Below are 24,467 nucleotides of genomic sequence, written 5' to 3' on the forward strand. Positions count from 1 at the left end.
CGCTTATTGGACTCCCTAAGGAAGAATTTAAGATGGTCGTCAGGAACGCTGAGCAACAAATACTGCTCAGTACACACATGCACAAGTCCATGCAGAGCGTGTTCTTTAAACACGTGCGTGATCATGGCTTGTCCACACAGCTGACGTTTTCCTTCCTTAAGTCAGCTGGCCTGATGTCCGAGACCGAAGGATATATTTTTGCCTGCCAAGATGATGTATTCAACACTCTCGAATACCATGCTAAAGTGCTCCAGGTACAGCTACCCGACAATTTGTCTAAGGTTTGTAAACAGCATTCAGAGACGCTCATGCATCTATTGTCAGCATGTCTTGAGTTGGCAAGAAATGCATACATTTAGCATCACAATGCTGTTCTGCGAGTACTATATTACCACCTTAGACATACGCACCGTATCGATAAATCACCAGTGCTGCCTTATCTGCCAGGAGATATTGCGCAAGTTGTTGAGAATGACCGTTGACGTATTTATTGGAACGTGCCATTCGTAACAACGCGGAAAATCGACCACAATAAACCTGATATTGTGCTCTTCGATAAAACCGCTCGTAACATTTATGTTATTGAGTTTTCAGCTCCAGCTGAATATAACATCACGGTTAAAGAAGAGCACGAAAACGAAATATATCAGGATCTCCTGTTTGAAGTAGGCAAACTTTACCCAGGCTACCGTGTCCAGCTTGTCGTACTCATTGTTGGCGTCCTAGGAGGAATGAAGCAGACTTTTGTGTCCGCATTGGCTAAAATTCTAACTAGTTTATCGCAAGTTGAGTTTTTGGCATCGCGGATGCAAAATGCTGTCATTCTCGAATCCCTCCGTCTCCTAAGGCAACAAAACTTGGTCTGCTGCGCATGCTGATCATCATGTTGATGAAGCATCGCAGCAGTAATGATTTGGCGCTCAGGTGAGGCCCTCGGTAGAGTCGAACTACCGGGGATAACCCCCTGAGCATTTAACTTAAAAAAAAAAAAAAAAGAAAATGATAATAATAATAGTAATAATAGTAATAATAATAGTAATAATAATGGCAATAATAGTAATAATAATAGTAATAATAGTAATAATAATAGTAATAATAGTAGTAATAGTAATAATAGTAATAATAATAATAATAATAATAATAATAATAATAATAATAATAATAATAGTAATAATAGTGATAATAGTAGTAATAATAGTAATAATAGTAGTAATAGTAATAATAGTAATAATAGTAATAGTAATAATAGTAATAGTAATAGTAATAATAGTAATAATAGTAATAGTAATCGTAATAGTAATAGTAGTAGTGATAATAATAATAGTAATAGAAATAGTAATAGTAATAGTAATAGTTTGGGAAGTAGGGGGTTACAGTACGTAAATGAATGTTGATCAAACTCAACAATGATTTATTTTATATTAAAGTTACACGCGTGAACTAGGAAAATAGACGAGGCATTGACCGGCGAGGCTTATGGGTCGATAGGTCGAGAGGAACTGTCTTTTCCGAATATCATCCCTCGGGTCCTTCACTCTTTTAGAGAGGGGGGTACCGAGGGATAGTCTTCGTAGCAAAAAAATAGAGAAAATAGAAAATAGTATGTGCATCTAGTTGCCTGCACATAGGTAGTGGTCGTAGTAACAGGGGCTTACGTAGGTGCAGGTATAGGGATGCAAGCTGAGTACCAAGAGAGTTAGAGATAGAGAAAAAGGAAGGAGAGAAACAATTTTATTGAGATACTGGGTCCGGGTCGCTGGCTAGCCGACGACGGGCTCTAATCCTTTAATTGCTCTCAGTAAAAAATATTTCATAAATATTGAGGATGTGAAAAAAAGATTTGGGAAAAACCCATAAGTCTTAGCCGACAACACTTACAAAATATTTATCTTAATCTTATAACAATTGCACACTTAAGTTTATGATATTCTTGCCGGCTGCAGATGTGAATTTTATTATATTGTCAGAATATTACAATAAACTAAAATTTCCCAAAATATTCTGCAGCGGACAAAAATATTCCCACGTTGTTCAGCGTCACCGCTTAAATTATAATCTCGTATAACTTATGGTGTTGCTTCACAGTTAGGCTAAAGTAAAAAGTTTGAAGTAATAAACGCTACCAATTACCAATCATAATAATTAATCCTAATGTTACTTAAATCGCTAAGTAAATAAATGTAAATACTAACAATAATTCATTGATTTAATAATAATAATAAAAATAATTAAAATATGTTAAACTACCAGGAGTGGGTGGAAGGAATGACCCCCACAATAGTAATAATAATGATAATAATAATAATGATAATCCCACACATATTCGGGGACATACACGCACACGCAATCGCGCACACGCACTTATTCGCCTGAACACACGCACGCACACATTCGCACACGCGCACACTCCCGAATACACGCATGCACACAATTTCACATACGCACACATTCGCACACGCACACACACCTGCGCACATTGGCACACACACCCGAACACACACACATTCGGACACGCGACACACATACCCAAACGCACACCTTTGCACACACGCATGTACACACGTGGACACACGCACACACTGTTTAACGGTTTAATATTAATTAATATAAATTCATTTAAATGTTAAAACTCCGGACCGGAGTGAATTGGGAGTAAAATAAAATCCGCGTCACTCCGTAATCACTCCGCTACAAAAAACTCCCCATTCACTCTGCATGCGGAGTGATTTTTTTTTCAAAACTCCGGAACCCCGAGTGGCGGATTGAATTCAAAGTGAATTCGGATTTAATTTCACTCCGGATTCACTCCGGATTCTTATAGTGTACGTTCGCCCTTGTTACTTGAATTTATTATCGAGGATTTCTCGCTTTGGGAGCGATAGGAAAATTTTGACGAGCGATTTGGAGGATGTCAGCATTTATAAAGAATACGAAGAAGATTTACTCTTTCTATATTTATTATTTAATATGGATTTTTTGAAGAGTACTGTTGGGAATTTAGGTATGGTAATCGTGAATGAAACAAATCAATTTATTAAACAAATGAAAATTATTTCTTTTTATTAAAATACGTGCTCTAGGGTATGTCATCACTTGTAAGCGATTTAGCTTAGACTAACATTCTTTTAATATTATTTAACACTGAGGTCTAACAACCTCTCCTCTTTTTCTATAAGAAAGATGTCTAAGTTCAGATTATATACATGAGTGCAAATGAAGAAAAACATATTACCTTGCATTTAGAACATGGGCCTCAATCCCTCGTCGATCCAAGTACCTAAGGTCATAAAATTTGCTCCATGCTAACTTTCTTTTCCTCAAATAAACACATACACATTAGACTGTGTGAAAATAAATTTTTTATTATTTTTCGATTAAACGTATCTCAAAAGTTTCTTCAATATAAAGAAAAAATTCTCTTAAAGTTTGAGCTCAATATCTCAAAAATTGAGCTGGCGCAAAAGGGGGTCTCCTTTCCCATTTAAATAACATTGTAAAATTTTTTTTTTATTTTTAAAAGAACTACACCGAGACATTTTTTTTTTTAATTTTGCTCTTGACTATCTTATAGGAAATTTAATTTTCTACAAAATTATCTATGTCCATTTTCTTTCGAAACTCAAGAGAAACGAAGTTACAGAGGGCCGAATAGGAGGAAAAAAATAATTCATGAATTAATAACAGAAAAAAATTTATTATTTTAACTTACCAATTAATTAACTCAATTCACTTCATTATTTATAAAAAATTTTCAAATTCGACATTGTTTCTAATTAATAACAATACAAAAATTACAATAAAACAGAAATGAATTATAATTAAAATTAATTTCTGTTTTATTGGAATTTTTGTTTTGTTATTAATTCGAAACAATGTTGAATTCGAAAATTTTTTATGAATAATGAAGTGAATTGAGTTAATTAATTGGTAAGTTAAAATAATAAATTTTTTTCTGTTATTAATTCATGAATTATTTTTTTTCTCCTATTCGGCCCTCTGTAACTTCGTTTCTCTTGAGTTTAGAAAGAAAATGGACATAGATAATTTTATAACAGGGTGTCTGTTATCTTGGTCGTCCTTATTTAAGGGTGCCAATGGACGTATCAAACGGTCTTCCAGAACCGGATCTTAATGTTCAGGGTCGTTGTAAATTTATTTGTAAGAGAAGGATGAGGAAGGATAATTTATAATTATTTAACACTTTATTTAAAATAACAATTTCAACCTTTTATTTATTTTACACATCTTTTCCGTAATAAACCTTATACCTTATAAAACTTGTACGTTTTTGTCACTACCTTTAACTACAACACACACACTCACTCTAAGTTTCCTGGACTTTTTATTTTACACACACGTGATTCCTTAACCTAAACCTCCACGCGGTCCCCTAGACCTTCTACGCGATCACCAAAACCTTAATTAATTAATTCACGTGGTCCTCTTGATCCTTTACGTGATTACAACCTTAAAAAACTTAATTATCACTAACACTAATTTTCCATAACTACTTTTTTACACATTCTTTTAACAGTTTTCCTTTTATTTTAATTAAACAATACTAAAATCCTTCATTTAATATACCATTTTAAAATCACTAATCAATTAATATACGTAATTATTTACAACCGCTAACGTTTTCCTTTTATCACAACCAATTAATAAATTTATTTAAGCCGATTTCACGCACTAACATTTCATCATCACAATACTCAAAACTGAGACATTAATTCTCGCGTTAACTTTCCGGCACCTTTACTATGCATAAATTAATTGATTTTATTTCTTTTAATTATATTTAATTAATTTAATTATGACTAAAATTACTTTAATATTAATGATTATATTATTGACTAGATTAAGAATAATTTTCCGGCACGCGATTCTTGAATGGCCTGGAAAATTCTATGACGCAATAAATCCGGCCACGTTGCCTGGATTCTTCTAGAAGCTTCAAGAACACTAAATTGTTCAGCGTCTGGCTGACAACCTTATTTCCATGTTGATTAATTAATAATTAATAATTAATTTACCTAGTTTGGCCTAGACGCGACCATCACCTTACGGACACCACGTACGATTTTGTATGTCTATTATTTATCAATTCTGGCCCAGGCCTAGAATTAGATTAATAAATATCTGACGATTTTATTTACAGCTACGACTTGTATCTTGTCCTCGTCTTGGTTCTGTCCTGTTGGTGTATTTCTGGGTTGTCAATACTGGTCCGGATTGTCTCGTGTTCGTTTCCTTTGTTACGTCTCGGTACTCTCGCAATTTATATTCTTGATTTTATTACTCCAATACCTGTTTATTCAGGTTAATTAATACTGAGATATTAAAGAATACCGGGCCCGTGCCTGGCATTCTGATAAAATAAGTTTCTGGAGTTATCGGTTGATTCCACAATGAGAAGCCAAGTCCAACTTAGGTAGTCACCTGATGTTCGGGTAGTCGGCAGTCCTCTACGTCTAGTCAGTTGCTCGGTCTTACCGGCTTTCTGTGCGTCTTGGTGGTAACCTCGTCCTGCCGGCTTTATGTCGTTTCTGCTGCTGTCTTCCATTTTTAATAATTTCACTCGGTTGTCTTCGGTCGTTATCGGAAGACTACCTCTCTAGTTAATTAAGATTGGACCTAGCTTACAAGTATTATCAATTAGCGCACCCGGCGACAAGTCGAAAATCTCATTCAAACGCTCTTTTGGGGTTACGGGTAGGGTAAATAACCATCAGTGAATTATCAAAATTTTGGTGGATAAAATAACTCATTTTACCCTGTTACAATTTTGTAGAGAATTAAAATGTCCTATAAGATAGTCAAGAGCAAAATTTAAAAAAAATTTCTTGGTGTAGCTATTTTAAAAATAGAAAAAAAAATTTACAATGTTATTTAAATGGGAAAGGAGACCTCCCTTTACGCCAGCTCAATTTTTGAAATATTGAGCTCAAGCTTTAGGAGAATTTATTTTTTCATATTGAAGAAACTTTTAAGATACATTTAATCGAAAAAAAAGAAACCTTATTTTGACACAGTCTAATACACATTTTGAACTCAACTTAAATAATATATATATTATGACTTAAATGTAACGCTGTTCGAAATATTATTTCGAGCAGAATATTTACTAAAAAGAAATATTAAATAAAATATATATCGGAATAAAGATTGATTTTTGTTCAGAGAATCCAACAAGTACGAACCCAAACTCCTTTGAGCTTGGTCATGTTGCATTTATCAATCGATCAACAGAGAGAAAAGATATTGAAATTGTCTTTCACTTACCTTTAGATGAGTTTTCCTTCTAGTACGGCAGGCTTTTATCCCTTCAGGACTTTGCAGCTCACTCGGCCTCCTCCTGAAGGATTTGGTTGAATGTGCTACTTTCGAATGAAACTCCTAAGGTTGATCTCTAGGCTTTTTATTAAACGTTTCAATTACAATATTTTTGATTGAACTTCACTTAAACACCATAACTTTTCACAATTTTTGAGAATACAATTTTATTGCATTATGCGTCTTTGTTGGGCCCGAAGGCTATTATGCGCAAAACTGAATCGACTCGAGATCGGATTACAAATTATATTTATTTTGTATAATTATTCAATCGAACCGAATTTTAAAGTAATGTTTGAAAATTTTTAATAGTGTTACGTCCAAAGTAGCTAGTACTGTGGCATGGACAGTGATTATTATTAATTATTTATTTCGGCCCTAGTCTTTCGACCAATAGACCGGGAATACCCTGAGTGGGATTATCTGGGAGGTGTTTTGAAATAAAAACGTTGAGTTTACAATTTAAATTACTATATATATTCTACAATTAAACAATTTCGATTATGTATACAATAAAACTTGAAAATTGATTTATACCTAGGTGGCTAGTCAACTTAATATAAATTCGAAATTATATGGAAATATCAGGTAGTTTGTTGCTTGTACCTACCCGTATAATTTGAATTTTACAAAACTATTATTATAAGACCTTTTCAATAATGAGATCGAGTCAGTAACTTTAAACGTAGAAATATCCCTATAGGGTTGTGTTACGAGTTATTAGAAAATTGGAAATTCATTTGTTTTATATGATAACTTGAAATTACGGTACCTGTAGTCGCAACAACTGGATGTTTGTATCATAGAATTTTGCACTGACTCTAGGTATTATTTTCTCTCTCTTAATTTTATTTTAACCATTAAAATTATACTTAGCAAACAACTAATTTTAATAAAACACTTGAAAAATACTTAGTAATGTAAATGTAAGAATACTTGTATAATATGAACTAATACGGAACTAGTGTGAAATTGTGAGGACACTGTATAAAACTGAACTAGTACGGAACTAGTGTGAGATTGTGAGGACACTGTATAAAACCGAACTAGTACGGGACTAGTGTAAAAGTGAGAGAACACTTGTATAAAAGTAAAACTAAAACTGTTCAATCCGGAACTAGAATTAAAGAGAGCTTTTCCTTTTTTTTTTTTTTTTGTGACTCCTTTTATACTTTTCTAATTGGTCTATCTAGTGGATTGTTCTGGGGGAAGTCTACATCCAATCGGAGATCCTTAGGGGCCTTCCCTTTGCCTATGGTTTTTACTCCGGGAAATGGTAAGGGCACTCCTCGATGCGGGCCTATGTGCGTGCGCACCCGCATATACACCCACATGTACAATATTACAATAACTTAAATATATTTATTATAATAATTAAAATTTATTTATTATAAAATTTTAATTTGCTTATTATTATAATTAAAATTTATTTATTATAAAATTTACTTGCTATTAACGATTTAAATTCACTTATTATATTTTGCAACCTAATGATTAATTAATATTTAGTCTCTCACATTTATTTAGTTATAATTTTTACTTAAAATTTAAGTAATTTGTTGCATGGCGTCTAGTTAGTTTATTTGTCGTAAAATTTAACATTTAATGGCGTCGAGTCTATTTAATTTATTCATTGTAGATATCAATTATCAGAATTATAGGTGGCTACCCAGCCGACACTAAATTCCAACATTTAAAAATTATGTTTACTATTGTAATTTTAAATTATGTGTTACGTAATTTTTGCAAAAAGCATTTTCGTTAGTTGAAATTGAATAAAATCTGTAAATAATATTTCATTTCAGAAATTACTTATTTAAGTTTTATTTTCTTAATGACCTCTTCGTCATAAGATTCTATTTCCGTCTTAAATATCTATTTTTGTCTATTTGCTCTATAATAAAATATTTTAACAAAAGTGCACTTAAAGTGAAAGTGAAGGATTAAGATTGTGTAAAGATTACTTCATTTGTTTATTGTAACTAAAATTTATTTACCTCTTACCTACGCCACGTAAGCTTTCGTTGATAGATATTTTTAATTATTTTTTTTTTCATAAAGTATTTCCAGATGGCCTTTGGGCCTTGATAATTACTGGATGTCAAAAACAAGCCTAATCTTTTAAAAGCATTCCTTTTTTAAAACTACCTTATCTCTTTAACATTATAAAAAAAAATAAAATAAAGATAAAAATAAAATCTGGTCTGTAAATTACTTTTGATTGTCAAATAGAAATTTAAAATGCGAAATAAAATTCGTGAAGTAAATGTGATGTTTAGCATTTTTAGCTGGGCGTAACAATAGATAATTTAGATTTAGTTATTGACTTTTCAACGCGAACGCGGATTCCTGCAGTAAGATTAATAGATTTTTGGAAAGATTAGATTAAATATTCCTTATTGACTTTTCGACACAAACGTGGATTCCTGAAATAAGGTTCTTATTAGAAAGATTAAAAATTCTGATATTGATTTTTCAACGCAAACGCGGATCCCTGTATAAGATTCACGAAATTTTCGAGGTTTCGTTATTCGCGATCCGTAGGACTGAAGATCACGAAATCTGCAATTCGATTAATGCCCTGAGGCATAGTGCTCAGACTATTAAAAAACTTTGATGTTTGATGGGAGTAATTACATTGTTGTCATTGGTGGAAAATGACGACAAGTCTTTATTTATTTGTCAATCATTATTGCGAAAATCGTCGTGCTACTTTTGTATGCATAAATGGTAGTAAAACTGACGCTGCATTTTCGTGTGCTTTTGTAAAGAGGAGTTCCGTAAATTTATTTATAAAATAAAATAAATTAATAATAAAGATTAATTGGACATAATAGCTAATATCATTTTTGAACTGGTAAGATTCCTTTTTTTTTCATCGATCGCTAGTGATATTATTCGAACAAATTAACCGATTTCAATAGTTATGTGAGAATCAAAATAAGTTATCTTGTTTTAAAACTAATTAAATTATAAAGTCAATTAGTTGCGCAGTTTGCGAGATATTAAAAAAATTAATCGCACTTTCAAACCTGACGATTTATTGATAACTAATATTGGCAAAGCTTTGGATCGATTCACTCCATGTCTTACTTAATACGTGATTTTATGTTTGTATTTTATAATCAAGTTTTGTTGACCTTAATAATATACATTAATATTGCAGATGGGAAAGACCACATGTCCTCTATGGTCAATTACTAGATTGGATTAGATGGTTAATAGCTTGGCAACCATTAATTTTATTCCTTGTTCAAGGTATTAATTGGATATTTGGTCTTGAATAAGTTATGTAAAAAAAAGATGTAAAAGAAATCTAATCTAATAAATTAAAACAGAGAAACAGATTTATGATTTTTTTTTTCATTTGAGTTAAATATTGTTTGTAAAGATCCTCGATCATAATAAAATTTGATGGTTTAAATTATTTATAAATAATAAAGATTACTTATAAGTTATAAAATTCACTGATTGGTATCTTAATATTTATAATATCTTATTTCTATCGATATATCTTCAATCATCAGCATGTTTTTATATTGATTTGGGGTACTTCTGCGATGTCCGGGAGCAGTCGAACATTTAACTGACTTCAAAGTCAGAATAGTTTCGGGTCACTTGCAATTGCGATACAAGAGCCCTGCTACTAGTCGATCAATCAGGAAAATTGGTGGCCAACTACAACGAGTTAACGCGCTTTTAAGCCAATAACAAAATTCGATCCGGCAGCCAAGTCACGATCGCGCGGCAACTGCAAGAGAAAAAGCTGCCATTTTTCTCGATCCCTATTGTGCAGTCTACGCTATCGCTTCGTGCTTTCTCTTACGCTACGCTTTCGCAAATTAATTATTGATCATCACTGTGTACTGAATTCGCTTACTACCATTCAAATATTCTCAATAATTAAATCGTACATTTAAGGCGACTATTTATTGAGATTATTACACCAGATATCCTTCAGTATTCACTCGCTTAACAAGATACCATAATTTTTATCTACATATATTCAACTCTTTTAATTTAATTTATGTATGTAACTCACAATGTCTAAAAATGCCTGAACAGTGTCAGGATTGCTTAGTACAAATTGACAAAGTCCGTGTTTAAAATATATTTTCGACGTTGCCGTTTGACAATTAAGCAAAACTGGCATTGCCTAGGGTAGTGTTGGGCATTGTCGTAGATGATTGTTCTCAATAACTCTGTTCATTTTTAAGTTAGTATGATGGTTACAAATTAGGTATTTATTAGAAATATTCACAATTAGTATATGAAAACATATGAGACATCTGATTCCCATAAATTTAATTTTTTTTTTTTTTTTTTCATTATTTTATTATTGTGCTCAACACAAAATTTGATGACATTATTAAACTATATATGGTCATATAAATAGCATTCATATATGTCCATACATTATTAATTTCATGCGGGTAGTCATATTATATTGTTTGAGAAATATTTATAATCTACACTTACCACTTGAAAGTTTTATTCCAACAATTTTGAAGATATTTCTGCTGAGGAAACCTCCTAGAATTCGATGAATTTTCACAGATTCCTATAAAGATTTTGTAAGGGTAAATCATTGAATAAATGTTTAATATTCATAAAAATTATTTCAAAAAGTTTTCAAATAATTTTTTAGCCTCAAATACTTTCATGTTCAAAAATTGACTTATCTAACTGATATTTGAATTTCCGCGGGTTAAGTATGACGACTGCAGCATTACCGAGTTGTGATTACTGTACCCCACCACACGTCAAGTATTTTAAAATTATTTATATTTTAAAAATCAATATTTTTTAAACAAATCGGACAAGAAATTCAGAGTTTTTTTCAAAAAATTTCTAATTTTTTCATTTAACAGTAGATTTTTTTTTTAAATTCCTAAAAAAAGTCGATTTGCGAGTAAACTACCTTAAATAATTTTCATTTAATTTTAAACAGAAAATTTAAGTAATATCCTTTGTCTCCTTACTTAATAAATAATAAATTTTAATTGTAAAATTGACATTTTCATTTATTGAAACAATAATATGAGTGAATGATAAAAATAATTTGCGAATTTAAAATATTCATATATTTGAAACAATAATAATAATTTTAGATCTTGCAAGAAGGACATTAAGGAAACAAAAGTAGCCTTTGGAAGGTTTAGAAAGCACCCAACTATGGAAAATGAAATAACATACAAACAAAAAAGAGCACAAGCAAGGAGAACCACGAAAGAAAGCAAACAATACTCCTGGCAGTCATTTGTATCCACAATCAACTCCCACACTCCAAGCAGCATTGTATGGAAAAAAATTAACTCCATGAAAAACAACACAAAGCTCTCCACCTCATACACGCAGAACGCTGACGGTTCGCCACTAACTGATCACAAACAAATTGCAGATCACCTGGCCAACCACTTCGCTCTGAACTCTAGCGATCAAAACTACTCTGAAGAGTTCCTCAATATTAAGTCACAGCTAAAAAAGAATAGTAATAACAGGCAACGGCAAAACCTGAATCTTGACCCGATAAATAAACCGTTCAGACTAGACGAACTCACAACTGCACTCGCAAGCTGTGGAGATACTAGCCCTGGACCTGACAACACCCCTAATGCGTTCATCAAGCAACTTCCTGAACAAGCTCTAAAATTCCTTTTAAAGTTATATAATTTTATCTGGCACCACCAGCTATTCCCAGAAGCATGGAGAGAGGCAACGGTCATACCAATACCCAAAGCCGACAAAGACATCACTCAAGCAATTAACCACAGACTGATCTCTTTAACCTGCAGTATGCGCAAAACACTCGAAAAAATGGTCTGTAAAAGACTTAGATGGAAGATGAACGACGAAAATTGGGCTGACAGTCGACAATTTGGTTTCTGGCACCATAAGTCTACCACAGACTACTTAGTAAATTTGGAATCATACATCTGTGACTTATTTGCCAACAATTTCCATGTCTTGGCTGTCTCTCTTGATCTCGAGAAAGCCTTTGAAATGGTATCACCAGAAAAGGTCATCAACATCCTTGAAGTAACTGGTCTAAACGGAAACATACTGAGTTTCAAAAATTTTCTCCACAAAAGGAAAATCAGAGTAAAATTCAACAACTCGGTATCCGATCCGGTCGAGATTGAAAACGGTGTCCCACAAGGCTCAGTTCTAGGCGTACTGATATTCCTCATTGCAATTAATGGTATTTTTGCAGTCATCGAGGCCCCACTGAAAGCCCTTCTCTTTGCTGATGACCTCACCATCCTATGTCCTGGGAAAAACCTAAATATTACTACGAGGCTAATGCAACTGGTACTGGATAATTTGTACAAGTGGACACTTTCTACTGGCTTCAAATTCTCAGCAAAAAAATCCCAGTTTACAATTTTCACTAAAAAATGATCACTAGGAGACTGCCAACTCTACTTAAATAAGCAGCCAATAACTCGAACTGGACAGTTAATTATTTTGGGACTCACTTGGGATACCAAACTCACTTGGATACCCCACATAAAAAAACTTAAAGCAGACTGTCAAAGAAGAACGAATATTATGAAAGGACTATCATCCATTCAGTGGGGTGCTAGCACACAAGTCCTAGGCAATACCTACAAGGCACTGATAAGATCCAAACTCGACTACGGAGCCACAATATATAGATCAGCCAGTAAGTCCACTCTAAAACTACTGGATCCAATACAATCTAACAACCTGAGACTGGCAATGGGAGCTTTTCAGAACAAGCCCTACCACTGAAATCTTGTCAGAAGCAAAGGAATTCTCACTCAGCAACAGAAGAGCTACCGAATAATCCGGAGTTCTTTACGCGCAACCAACATCTACTAGCTGAATACGAAAACCATCCAAATTTACTTAGGCCGCTAAGATTCAGACTGCCAAACTATCTAAGTCTAATCAATTCCTCTCTGTCGCAATTATTCAAAAGGTCTCTAAGTCCAATCCCCTCATGGGAAGAGTTAAAAACTCTTACAGACTGGACCTTGAATGAAAATGTTAAAAACCTAACTTCTCGTGACACCTTCAAGGCTCTCTTCCTAGAGAATAAAGCCAAGTACCATGACTACCAGGTCTTTTTCACGGACGGATCTAAAAAAGAAAACAAACCTAGTTACTCGATTGTATCAAACGAAGAGATCACAGTCAACAGCCTTTCTGACACTTACTCCATATTCTCATGCGAAGCCTTCGCTATATTAAAGTTGCTGGAAAAACTAAATACTCCAGTTGATTCTAAAATAGTAATATACACTGACTCTAAATCTACCATTCGAGCAATAACAAAATCATCCAACAATGACCCAATCATTCAACAAATACAACTTACTCTATTCCAGCTCCAAACCAATAACACTCAAGTCATCTTAGCCTGGGTTCCATCCCACCAAGGTATCGAGGGAAATGAAATTGCGGATACCGAGGCCAAAAATGCGTTAAATAAACCAATTGAACCGCAAGCTAAGACATCACTGTCAGACTTTAAAAAGTACATTCACAGACTTTTCATGAAGGACTCTGGCCTGGACTCAACTAATACTATAATTGATGATACAGCTCTGACAAGAAGAGATCAGGTTATCCTAACTAGACTGAAAATAGGTCACACTAACTTAACTCATTGCTACCGTCCTGAAAAAAAAGATCCACCTGTCTGCCCACGCTGTGGAAGCATACTATCCGTAAAACATCTTATAACTAGTTGCTTACTGTACCAGAGTGAAAGAACACAAGCCAACCTACCAATGAACCCTGAGGAACTCTTTACTACTGAACATCGCAGAAAAGTTATAAAATTTCTTAAATTGACTAAGATATACAATAAAATCTAATGCCAATGTGAATTTGCATGTAATTGCTCATGACCCCAGTTGTTTATAGCGACTTTAAATAACTCAATAAGAAAAAAAAAAAATAATAATTTTAGTTGGTAAAATTAAAGTATTTATAAATTTTAAAACAATACCATTGTAACAGAGTAAATAAGAAAGTCCTGAAAATTTAAATATTTGAATTGTGAATTTCTTTACTATCAATAACTGGTCATTGAACTCGTAAATTGTGGGTTAGTGATGCGACTAATCACCGGGCGTCGCATGGATCACTAAGACCCGAATATCGCCACTCCCTTAAATTATGTTAAAAGTAGAAATAAGTTTCTGGGAGTGAACCAAAGATGGCCGATGTTACGTCCAGACAGACATAATATACGACAGCCCCTTAATTTTGAATCAAGACACTTAAGTCCTTTACTCGGGTAACGGGAATCACGTTTTCCGTGCCGAACATGGATAGGGGTCAGGAATATGTATGAATTTCTTAATATTAGAATAAAGATGTCAGGACTTACAGATACAGGTGATTTTCATTGAATCTCAAGATGCTTGTAGTTACAATACAACAGATGGTGAGTGTTGTAACTTGGTGTTGACTGGACAATCGGTTGGACACCCCGTGGTGAGTTGGACCCTCTTGATTGGCGTTGAGTGGAGGTGATCACGTTGTGGTTGGCCTTTTCAGACAGCACCGGATTGTTCACAATTCACTTTTACTGAATTTCGGAATTTTGGTTCACATTTGCACAGAAGGTTAGGTAATTTCTAATTCAACCCGAATTACACTTGTGATCGCGAGTTCCGAACCAGATAGATAATTTCGTGATTTAAACAAATATATCAAAAAGATACTAACCAAGGTCCAGTCTTCCGCAGATAGCTAATGATCGAGCTTCGGATTTGACAATAAAAACGGTGAGTGAATGAGAATCTCTTATTTCTCAAACAATAGAAATCCGCGATTAGATCTTAAACCGCACCTTAATTTCAGTGGAATAGTATCAATAATTAGATTGGATTCTCGAGATAAAACTGGATTTTAAATTCTGAATAAATCTGAATACCAATTAGAACTTCTGAATTTTACGTGACAGGCCGTTATGTGATTATTGTCGGGCACAGGGTGACTTAACTCGGCACTCCTTAAGGCCGATATCGTACTTTATATATCCTCACGGCTTGTAATTACCGGGGAAGCTTATGGAGAAAGGGGTGAATTTCCACCAGGTATTAAGAATTACTTGCAAGCGTAAGTACTCTTATTTTTTTGTGGGAGACCTATGTGCATGAGGCTTAACGGCGGTTGGGTGGATATCATGACTCTTTGATAAGGGAGATAACCTCAAGTCCCGTGAATAAGAGTGTAACGAACCAGAGAAACGTGAGTGGGCTAGTCTCAAAGCTGTGGTCGTCAGGAAAGGGCGGATCAATATCGGCTTTTATTGTCTGGTTTTATAACGGATGCGTTTTTATGTATTCCGGCTAAAAAATGAGCCATCCATCTTGACATTGACACAGCTGTCTCTAAAAGACTAGCATTGGAAATGTTATCGCGATTGTATATTTTTTATTGAAGAGGAATATATATACTAGGGTTGGTTGATAAAAAACTTTTTTTTTGTTTTTCTTAGCATAGGAGTAGAATTTGCACCTTATGAAAAAAAAAATTTGTTTACTCAACATTTTGAGGTAGCCTACTCGTTTTTTAAATAAATAATTGATCAAACGGAGTGATTTTAACAAAAAAAAAAAATTTTTTTGTCCAAAATCGTGGAAAACATCTAATAATTGACGAATGTAATTTTTCTTTACTCCACTTTCATTTTTAATCGAAAGAAAATGCTTTTTATTTTTGGATTTTTCACTTAAATCACAAATATAATAGAAAACAAAGTTTTTCAACTTCTGGATTTCAATTAGCTTTCGCGAAGACACCCTACAGACTCTGAAACACCATTTTTATATTTTTTACTACCACCCGTTCTCAAGTTATTGGGAAGTTGGGTTTTGTACTTTCAATTTAATTCAATTTAATATTATTGAATTTTTATTATTGCTTATATTGTGTTGATATTGTTCATAAATTAATGTTGTTGCTAGTGATTAGTTATAAATAAAAAAACATTTAAAACTTTAGAAATTTATTACAAATTTTCATAAAATTTTCGATTAAACACTTCAGAGTTACTTATTAATTCCTCTCTTATCAATAACTTGAGAACGGTGTGGTGGTAAAAAATATAAAAATAGTGTTCTAGAATCTGTAGTGTCCCCTTAAAAGCTAATTGAAAGTCAGAAGTTGAAAAAATTTTTTTCCTATTATTTTTCTATTACAAGTAAAAAATCCAAAAATGAAAAGCATTTTCTTTTGAATTAAAATGAAAATGGCGTAAAAAAAAATCACATTCGACAATTATTAGATGTTTTCCATGAATCTGGACAAAAAAAAAATTTTTTTGTTGGAACTACCCCGTTTAATCAATTATTTATTTTAAAAACGAGTGGACCACCACAAAATGTTGAGTAAAAAAAACAACAAAACTGAAAAACTAGTAAATACCTAGACACCACCTACAAGCCTTCATCTTGTTGCTGCTGAAAATTATATCTGGAGGTAAATTATAATTAATTAAGGCCCTCGATTGATTTTATTAATCGGCTGAATAAATAATAATTAATTACTTAATATCTTTCTGTTGGTCTCGCGTACATAACTAGTAGTCTCAGGCCCGTCGGCTGTTTCAACTACGTGTCGAGTCTCGTGTTCTCAAAAGTTATCGCGCCACTCTTATCCGCCATCTTGTCCGTAACTCTGTATTATTATATTCAAGGCCTATCGGCTGGAATAAAATAGTTTTCCGCGTACATAATCCGGTAAATAATTCCATTAACTTCAATATCAAATTATTAAATTATTCCAGGTCCATCATCTACTATATATTAATTTCACAATAGCGTCAAGAAACTAATTTAGGCAGGAATTTATTTCATTGGCAGAATTATTCAATTATTAAATAAATAATTTACTCGGTTCTATCCGTGAATTCAGTCCCGGGTAACGCCAATTCACTGACCGAATTTTCTAGTCAATTTATAAACTTGATTATAGTCTTATAATTAATTATAAGTTAAGTAAATTAATTTTTAAATAAATTGAAGTCATAAAAAAAACGCTAGAATTTTGATAAATTGATATTGCGTAAAAATAAGGAAACGGATTATTTTGAGGTAAAATAAAATTAATATATAATAATGGTGGAAAATTGATTAGTGAAAATTTAATTAATTAACACTTAATTCAACCAAATTTAATTATTTAATAAATTAAAATTCAGTGAATGAAATGAAGTAATGAAATTATAATTAGAATAAATAAAGGTTGGAATTTTATATTGAATATTTAGAGTCATAAAATATTGGGTGAAAAAGATAGTGAAGGTACGAAAGTACAAAGAGAGCAAAGTTTTAAGTAGAGTCAAATTAATGTTAAGCAAATGAAACTGTGTCTGTGATTTAGGTCCGGTGGAAAAATTAAGCTAGGTTGAGAATACGTCCAAGATATGCTTTTAAAATAAATTTCGGTTGACGTCCAGGGGATGAAATATTAAGGTTTAACGTTCAGGGGACCGTCTTTTAACGTGTGTGGGAGTGTGGGAGCGTGGGAGCGTCCGGGCGACGAATAAATAATACGTGTGTGGGAGTGTGGAAATGTCCAGGGGACGATTAGTTTGCCATAAAAAAATTTAGTTTGTCATAAGAAAATTTAGTTTGCCATAAGGAAATTTAGTTTCTCATAAGGAATTTAGTTTTTCATACGGAAAATAAAGAAAAAGCAAGGTGCTTAATTGAATAAAATTAAAATTAATTTCATGTATAATTTATTTCAGCCTATTTAACAGTCCTCTCCTCTCTCATAAAATATTGCGAAACGACCCTGATTGATTAATTTACAATAAATTTTACAACATTCGGTTCTGGAAAGCTGAGTCCATCTTCCAGTGGCGCCCTTATATTCGACCATAATATTAAGGTGTCACCAGACTTGACAAGGATAATCACTCTGTTACACCATGTTAAATAATAATGCAAACATGAAAGTAAATAATAATTTTTACTTTTGTGAATTAAAAATATTCACGTTATAACGTTTTCCTCTATTTCACACGTCACACGGTGGAGTGTGGTTGGTGCTTAATAGCCGTTATGGCTCTCTGTTGGTGAAAACTGAAAATAAAAATAAGAAAACAAACCAAAAGTCCCACCTGGAGATATCCCGAATCTCCCTGGACCTGCAGCTCTGCTCAGGCTGGGTTAGAAAATCCTAGTTGGGCGCCAGTTTGTGTGCCCCACGAACAAATTAAAAAAAAAATAAAATACAACGGAGAAAAATGAAAATGAAATTAAACATAAAATACAGGATAGCAATTTCAGATTTAGGAAGAGAAAGGCAAGAAAAAGATAGCAATAAGGTAAATAAATAAAATTTAAATTAATACCGGGTTGACGACCATTTGTTTCAAATATATTTTAAATAATAAATTAAATATTCAGTTGTATCGCATATCTAAAATAACAATATCAAAATAAAATAATAATAAATCACTTACACAAAAAAATACCGGTATGCGTATACAAATAAAAATAATAATACTAATGAATCGATAAATATCTCAAACACAAAATAGTGTATCGCATGTACATAATGATACCACTCGCCCGTGATATTAAAAAAAATATAAGTATTGGTAACTAATAATAATCGCAAAATAATAATTTACTACTTGAAACGTATCAAATCACTCGCACGTGATATTTCAAAATAAAATAATAATATAATCTTTAAATACTTCGAGTAAACAATTCTCGTAAATTAAACCACTGGTGAATTTTACGCAGTATTCACACCAATAATATTATCTAAACAAAATAATAATTATACCAACAACTATGAGAATCAGTAATAATTATAAGATAATATTTAGAAGCTCTTGTATCACTCACACGTGATAATAACAAAATAATAATAACGCAGGGAATAAGAGTTATAGCAGTAATAATTTACATTAATAATGAATGATAATGAAAAGTAACCAAATATTTATCACAATCAACATTTGGTAATAATAAAATAATACTAAATACGTTCACTAATTGTATTAGTATTTACTGGGCACAATAGTCACGCATTCCATCATATGCTTATGACAAATTATTAATACTCAGAATCCACTATCTCTCTTACTCTTATGCGATAGACAAATGATTACAACTCGGGAACCAAATTACACGCCAATGTATTAGCCAAAAAAGTACTTACAGTTTACGTATTATTCAACTCCCTTGGTTGCACGCTAATACGGTAAATGTATTTTCCTTTATGCGATTTACCAAAATACTCAAATAATGCCAGTGGGTTTATATTATCTCCTAAAAATACCAAATGGCGTAGAATGTATAATTATCTTAATGTAACAGCTGCACACACGCTACCCTTAGAGAGACTATCGCACGTCTAATCATGGCAGCATGTGAATCTCATGCCGGCACCTAGGCCAGCGCCATTTTGTCATATATCGCTAGACGCTAAATGACCAGTTGCCTCTTTCATAATTAATTATTAATATGATTTAAAGATAAATCAATCAATGATTTATTCACCAAACTAGGAGATTTATTAAGGCCTTATAAACCTCAACGGGAATACCGTCGGGACCCGGGGCCTTTCCTCTTTTGATACTTTTTACAACCACCCGCAGTTCAGCTACTGAGAAAGGTGGACACTCCTCATCGGATATAGTTCAGACTGGACTGTCTCGATCTTCGCGCTCCAAAAACAGGACACTGACTATTTCCTTTATCGCATCAGGTTCCATAAAAAATACCGGACTGCGTCCCAGGAATTTTCGAGTAACAATCTGGTAGCCAAGGCCCCACAGATCATTATCTACTTCTTCGCAGACCGCCTTCCAACATCTCCTTTTGCTCTCTTTGATCGCCATAACTAGTCGCTTCTTCGCCGCTTTATACTCTTCGTTCTTCTGCTGCCCAGTATTACGCTTTCGCATCCTGAGTGCTTGCTTCCGAAGACGCAAATACTCAGCCCTAAGCAGCGTGATCTCATCAGTCCACCAGTAAATTGGTTTCCTGCGTGAGCTTGCGGAACGTCGAGGCATCGCAGCCTAAGACAATAGCCTTCATCGTACAGCCAACAATCTCCACATCTTCGCGCGTCTCAGCAGATATAGGAGGAAAGGTCTCAACGCTGTCTGAGACCACCTTTTGTAAAGCATTCTCATCCAGCTTCGAAACCCTCCAACTTACTCGCTTCATTGATCGCTGGGACACAATCGCAGGGTTTCTCCGTAGATCATGTACCGTATACGAGATGTATTGGTGATCGCTAGCCGTAAACTCCTCCAGAACGGCCCAGTCCGAGATCACTGCAGCTTTCCGTTGGGTAGCAAAGGTGAGGTCAATTGACCCACGTGTGCCAACCCTACGGAAAGTTGCAGTGTTACCCTTATTCATAACGAAAAGATCTAAATGATAGACCTGCCATCATGTCCAAGAGCTCAGTACCGCGCGTGTCGGTCCATTCCATCCCCCAATCGATGGATTTCGCATTGAAATCATCACCTATCACGATTTCCCATTCATCCTCTTTCGGAAGTCAGCGATAGGCTCGTTAGGAGTGAAATAGCACGACACGAAGGTAATCGCTGGCGTAACTACCCCTACAATACCATCCCTGGATCCACTGTCCTTTACAGAAACAGACCCTAGGTCCGGAATCCAAATTGCCGTTGTCCCCGAAGGGTCACAGAACCAATTTGATCCGGACGCTGAATAGTATTGCTCTGATACCAGAACAATATCCATTCTGCAGTCCTGTCTCCGTGCCAGAAGTAGATCCAGCGATGTCCTGTACCGTTGTAAATTCGCCTGCAGCACCTTAGCCATATTTATGGGAAGCGCATCGCCTCGAACCAATTATGTGGTCAACAGATCGCCCATCCTCTACTGCAACACAGAGGTGACAGCACGGTGGATTAGGGCATGCCTTGGCCTGATAGTCTGCCTTTCCACAACGCCAGCAAAGACTTGACCGATTAACCCCCACCTTACATGTACTGGTCGAATGATCAAGATCATAGCAGCGAAGCATCGATCAAGTCGCTCCCAGCGGCGGATACGGCAGACCAATCAGCCCACTTTGACCTTTCCCAAGATCTCTAAAGTAGCAGCGACTTCGCATCTTGCCTCAATGCAAGCACGGACAGCCCCCCACTTATTGGGTTTAGTGATGTTCAATTTCAGCTCGTCCGCACCTTCACCGCCGCTCCGATGCAAGGCCGCTCCTACCTCGTCAGCTGTTGTCGCCGCGTCCAGCCCGTTGATAACCACTGTAGTGGTTGGGACGAGATGGCGCACAGCAACAACTCCTTTCTTGGCTGTCCTAATTAATCTTACACTAGTTGTCAGATCCTCCAGGGAAAGCTTTGATCGCAATGCTTTTAAATTCTTCCCAGATGATCTAGACTCACCTGGTGTGATCAGCACCGCCTCCAAACGTTGCCGTCTCCTCCGCTGCTTGGCCTCCTTGGAAGCTGTGGTCCGTAGCGTCACTGGTCCTGCAGTTGTCCTGTTGGTTTCCGGTCCCGCTGATCCACTGCCCAAGGCTGCCATGGCCTTTTCTTTCTTCTTCCGTTTACTTTTCACCACAGTAAATGGAACGTCTGTGGCGGTCTTACTTTTCTCTTCTTTTTCCTTTTCCTTTTTCTTCTTTTTTCTCTTTCTCCCTCTTCCGGTGATGACAATGGGCGTTTTCCTTTCGGAGCCTCATCGCCGCTGGGAGTACTGTCTCCTGCTGTGACCTTAGCGAATGAAGACTTCACTGCAGGGACAGCAAACTCTTCCGGTTCTTTCGGGGGACTGAGTCGTTCTTCCGGATGTGGGGCTTTCCTTTTCTTCTTCTTTGGAGTTTTTTGTGAGAATACTCCTCTCGAAGTTGCTCCCGTCGCTTCAACTCCTCAGTAAGGCATTCCCGCTCCTTACTTTCAACCACTGCAAGCTTTCTCTGGGCATCTTTCCAGGTTTTACGGTGGGTAAATAACTGGGTTAGTATCAACGCAGCTTCCTTCACACCAGCAGTCACTTCAGATCCCACGGTCTTCTTCTTTGTGATGGTTCACAGGGTATCTTTGAGGACTTCACGAAGTTCCTCGAGTTCAGAGTCTTCCTGAGAAATCTCTACATCTCGCAGTGTGAGAATCTCGTTCCCAAAGCTCCCAGTCGCCTTCACTAGGTCTTCACTTGGCGTGTCGACGGTACGTTTTCCCTTGGCCAAGTGGTTCACTAAGGGCGTCGAGCAGTGGCTGGATTTAGTCGACCGCGCAGGTGCTGCTAACCCACCTGACGCTGCCGCAGCTGGGGTATCCCTCTCTTGACCCGTAGACGAATCTTTTTTTACTCTGTTGTTCCATCATAATAAATAATCCACCTTTAACCATCACCCTCGATTCTGTTTATAAGGGGTGTAGCTTCTCCTGAGTGGTCTGCGGTGAGTCTTTTTCAAGTCACACACCAGTCGTTAAACCGGTAGCAACCATCTATAGAACTGACTAACCCAAACTTTCCTCCACGCCAAAAATCATCAAAGATGATATTGACAGGAGTAGTCGTGAAGGCCATTCCCCTATCCGTCACCCGGGGACGCCCCAAGCTAACTTTGTTACAACTCCAATATTAGCATAAGAGATATAACAATAATGAATAGACTGTTCTGCACGGAGCATCGTAAATGTCGCCAGTCACTGTAGGACTGACGCCCATAATGACATTTGCGCATCAGTTATAACTATTGTCGATGTTACAACTCCCACCATAGCCAAATTATCTATGCTGACGATTTTTTATCCAATGAAAATCTTCTAAACCGTACAGTATAGTGTTCACACCCATAGTGACATAGGGATATCCGCAATGTACTTCTTTCCGTGTATAAAAATAAAATTTCGATTAAATGAACTAATTTCTTTCAATCATAGTAATGATAAAGTTCTATGTATCATAGCTTTATTTAATTTATTGATATTAATATATAAAAATTTTTTTGGTTCAAAGTATCGAATAAATATATATATATATATATATATATATATATATACATATATATATATATATATATATATATATATATATATATATATATATATATATATATATATATATATATATATATATATATTATAACGACAAAATCTATCCATCCAAGCATACGTTAATACGCCCGGATTTCCTTTGCGCTACAAACTTCGTTCTCTATCCTTAGCATCCAGTCTCAATACTATCAGGGCGCCAGGTAATTTTTTATCACTGGAATCACCAAACCAGCAAATCTTAAGAATTAGATAAATTTTTGATCTGTGGAACTATCTTAAAACCACGCATAAATAAAAACCGGATAATTTTTGATCTGTGGAATTATCACCAAAACCATGCAACTAAATAAAAACTAAAACTTAACAAAATGCTCAGAACTTATAAGCAAAAACAAAAACAGAGACTGGAAAACTAAAAATAGAGTTACGGTATGCCATGGTGTCGCTCAGTGTGTAGGTTTATGGAGAGAGGGAGTGGTCCGGGTTACATCATTCCAAATTCATGTAGATTATTGGTGAATTTGCAATTTTTATTAAACAATAAATAATCTCAGATCTCTATTTAACAATTAACCAAAATACGGTAGCTTCGTACAAATAAGTCTTCTTTATAACAAAATACTGAATCTAATAATAATGAAATTAATCTCAACAAAAAGGTAAATTGACATCTAATCGATGCGTATCGATATTTTAAAAATAAATTAATTAATTACTAGAGCTAATTTACAATCAACTAATATTCAGGAACTTAGAACAATAAATTACAAAGCCGATATTCTAGAACATTCTCTTCAACAAAACTAGTAAAACTAACGTTCATGGATCTAAGATTGACGTCAATTAGACGACAATTGGTTTAATAATTAAACATATTTCTCATAATTATTTATAAAGTAACACTAACAATAGATCGTGAACATGACTCTAACTGTTACAATACCCTCATAATTCTCTCAGTTCTTAAATATTTTCTTTAATTAAAACAGTAGCATCATAGCTCAAGACTCTGACTCGAACTCAATTAATTATTGATAATTATAATAATTATTTCATACCTGATTACTGATGAATAAAATATCGAGTAACGTCTTACACTGTTTTAAATAATACTTCTGTAACA

The 24,467-nt window shown here is 34.7% G+C and overlaps 2 protein-coding genes across 3 annotated transcripts in view; both read left to right on the top strand.

Annotated features, from left to right (window-relative positions):
* The window catches only part of LOC103577221 (RING finger protein 121), a 76,033-nt gene extending 66,353 nt beyond the window's left edge, over positions 1-9,680 (top strand). For both annotated transcript variants that reach the window (XM_053742090.1, XM_053742089.1), the window contains exon 7: positions 9,500-9,680. In XM_053742090.1, coding sequence (XP_053598065.1) covers positions 9,500-9,620 — 121 coding nt within the window. In that variant the 3' untranslated portion in view covers positions 9,621-9,680. The remainder of the gene's footprint in view (positions 1-9,499) is intronic.
* A 3,205-nt stretch (positions 9,681-12,885) lies between these two features.
* Positions 12,886-14,180, top strand: LOC103580449 (uncharacterized). Its single transcript, XM_053741685.1, has 3 exons — positions 12,886-12,948; positions 13,050-13,592; positions 13,689-14,180. The coding sequence occupies exons 1-3, from the start codon at positions 12,886-12,888 to the stop codon at positions 14,178-14,180; spliced, it is 1,098 nt and encodes a 365-aa protein (XP_053597660.1).
* The last annotated feature ends 10,287 nt before the right edge of the window (positions 14,181-24,467 follow it).

Source organism: Microplitis demolitor, chromosome 9 (assembly GCF_026212275.2).
Source record: "Microplitis demolitor isolate Queensland-Clemson2020A chromosome 9, iyMicDemo2.1a, whole genome shotgun sequence".
Taxonomy (NCBI): Eukaryota; Metazoa; Arthropoda; class Insecta; order Hymenoptera; family Braconidae; genus Microplitis; species Microplitis demolitor.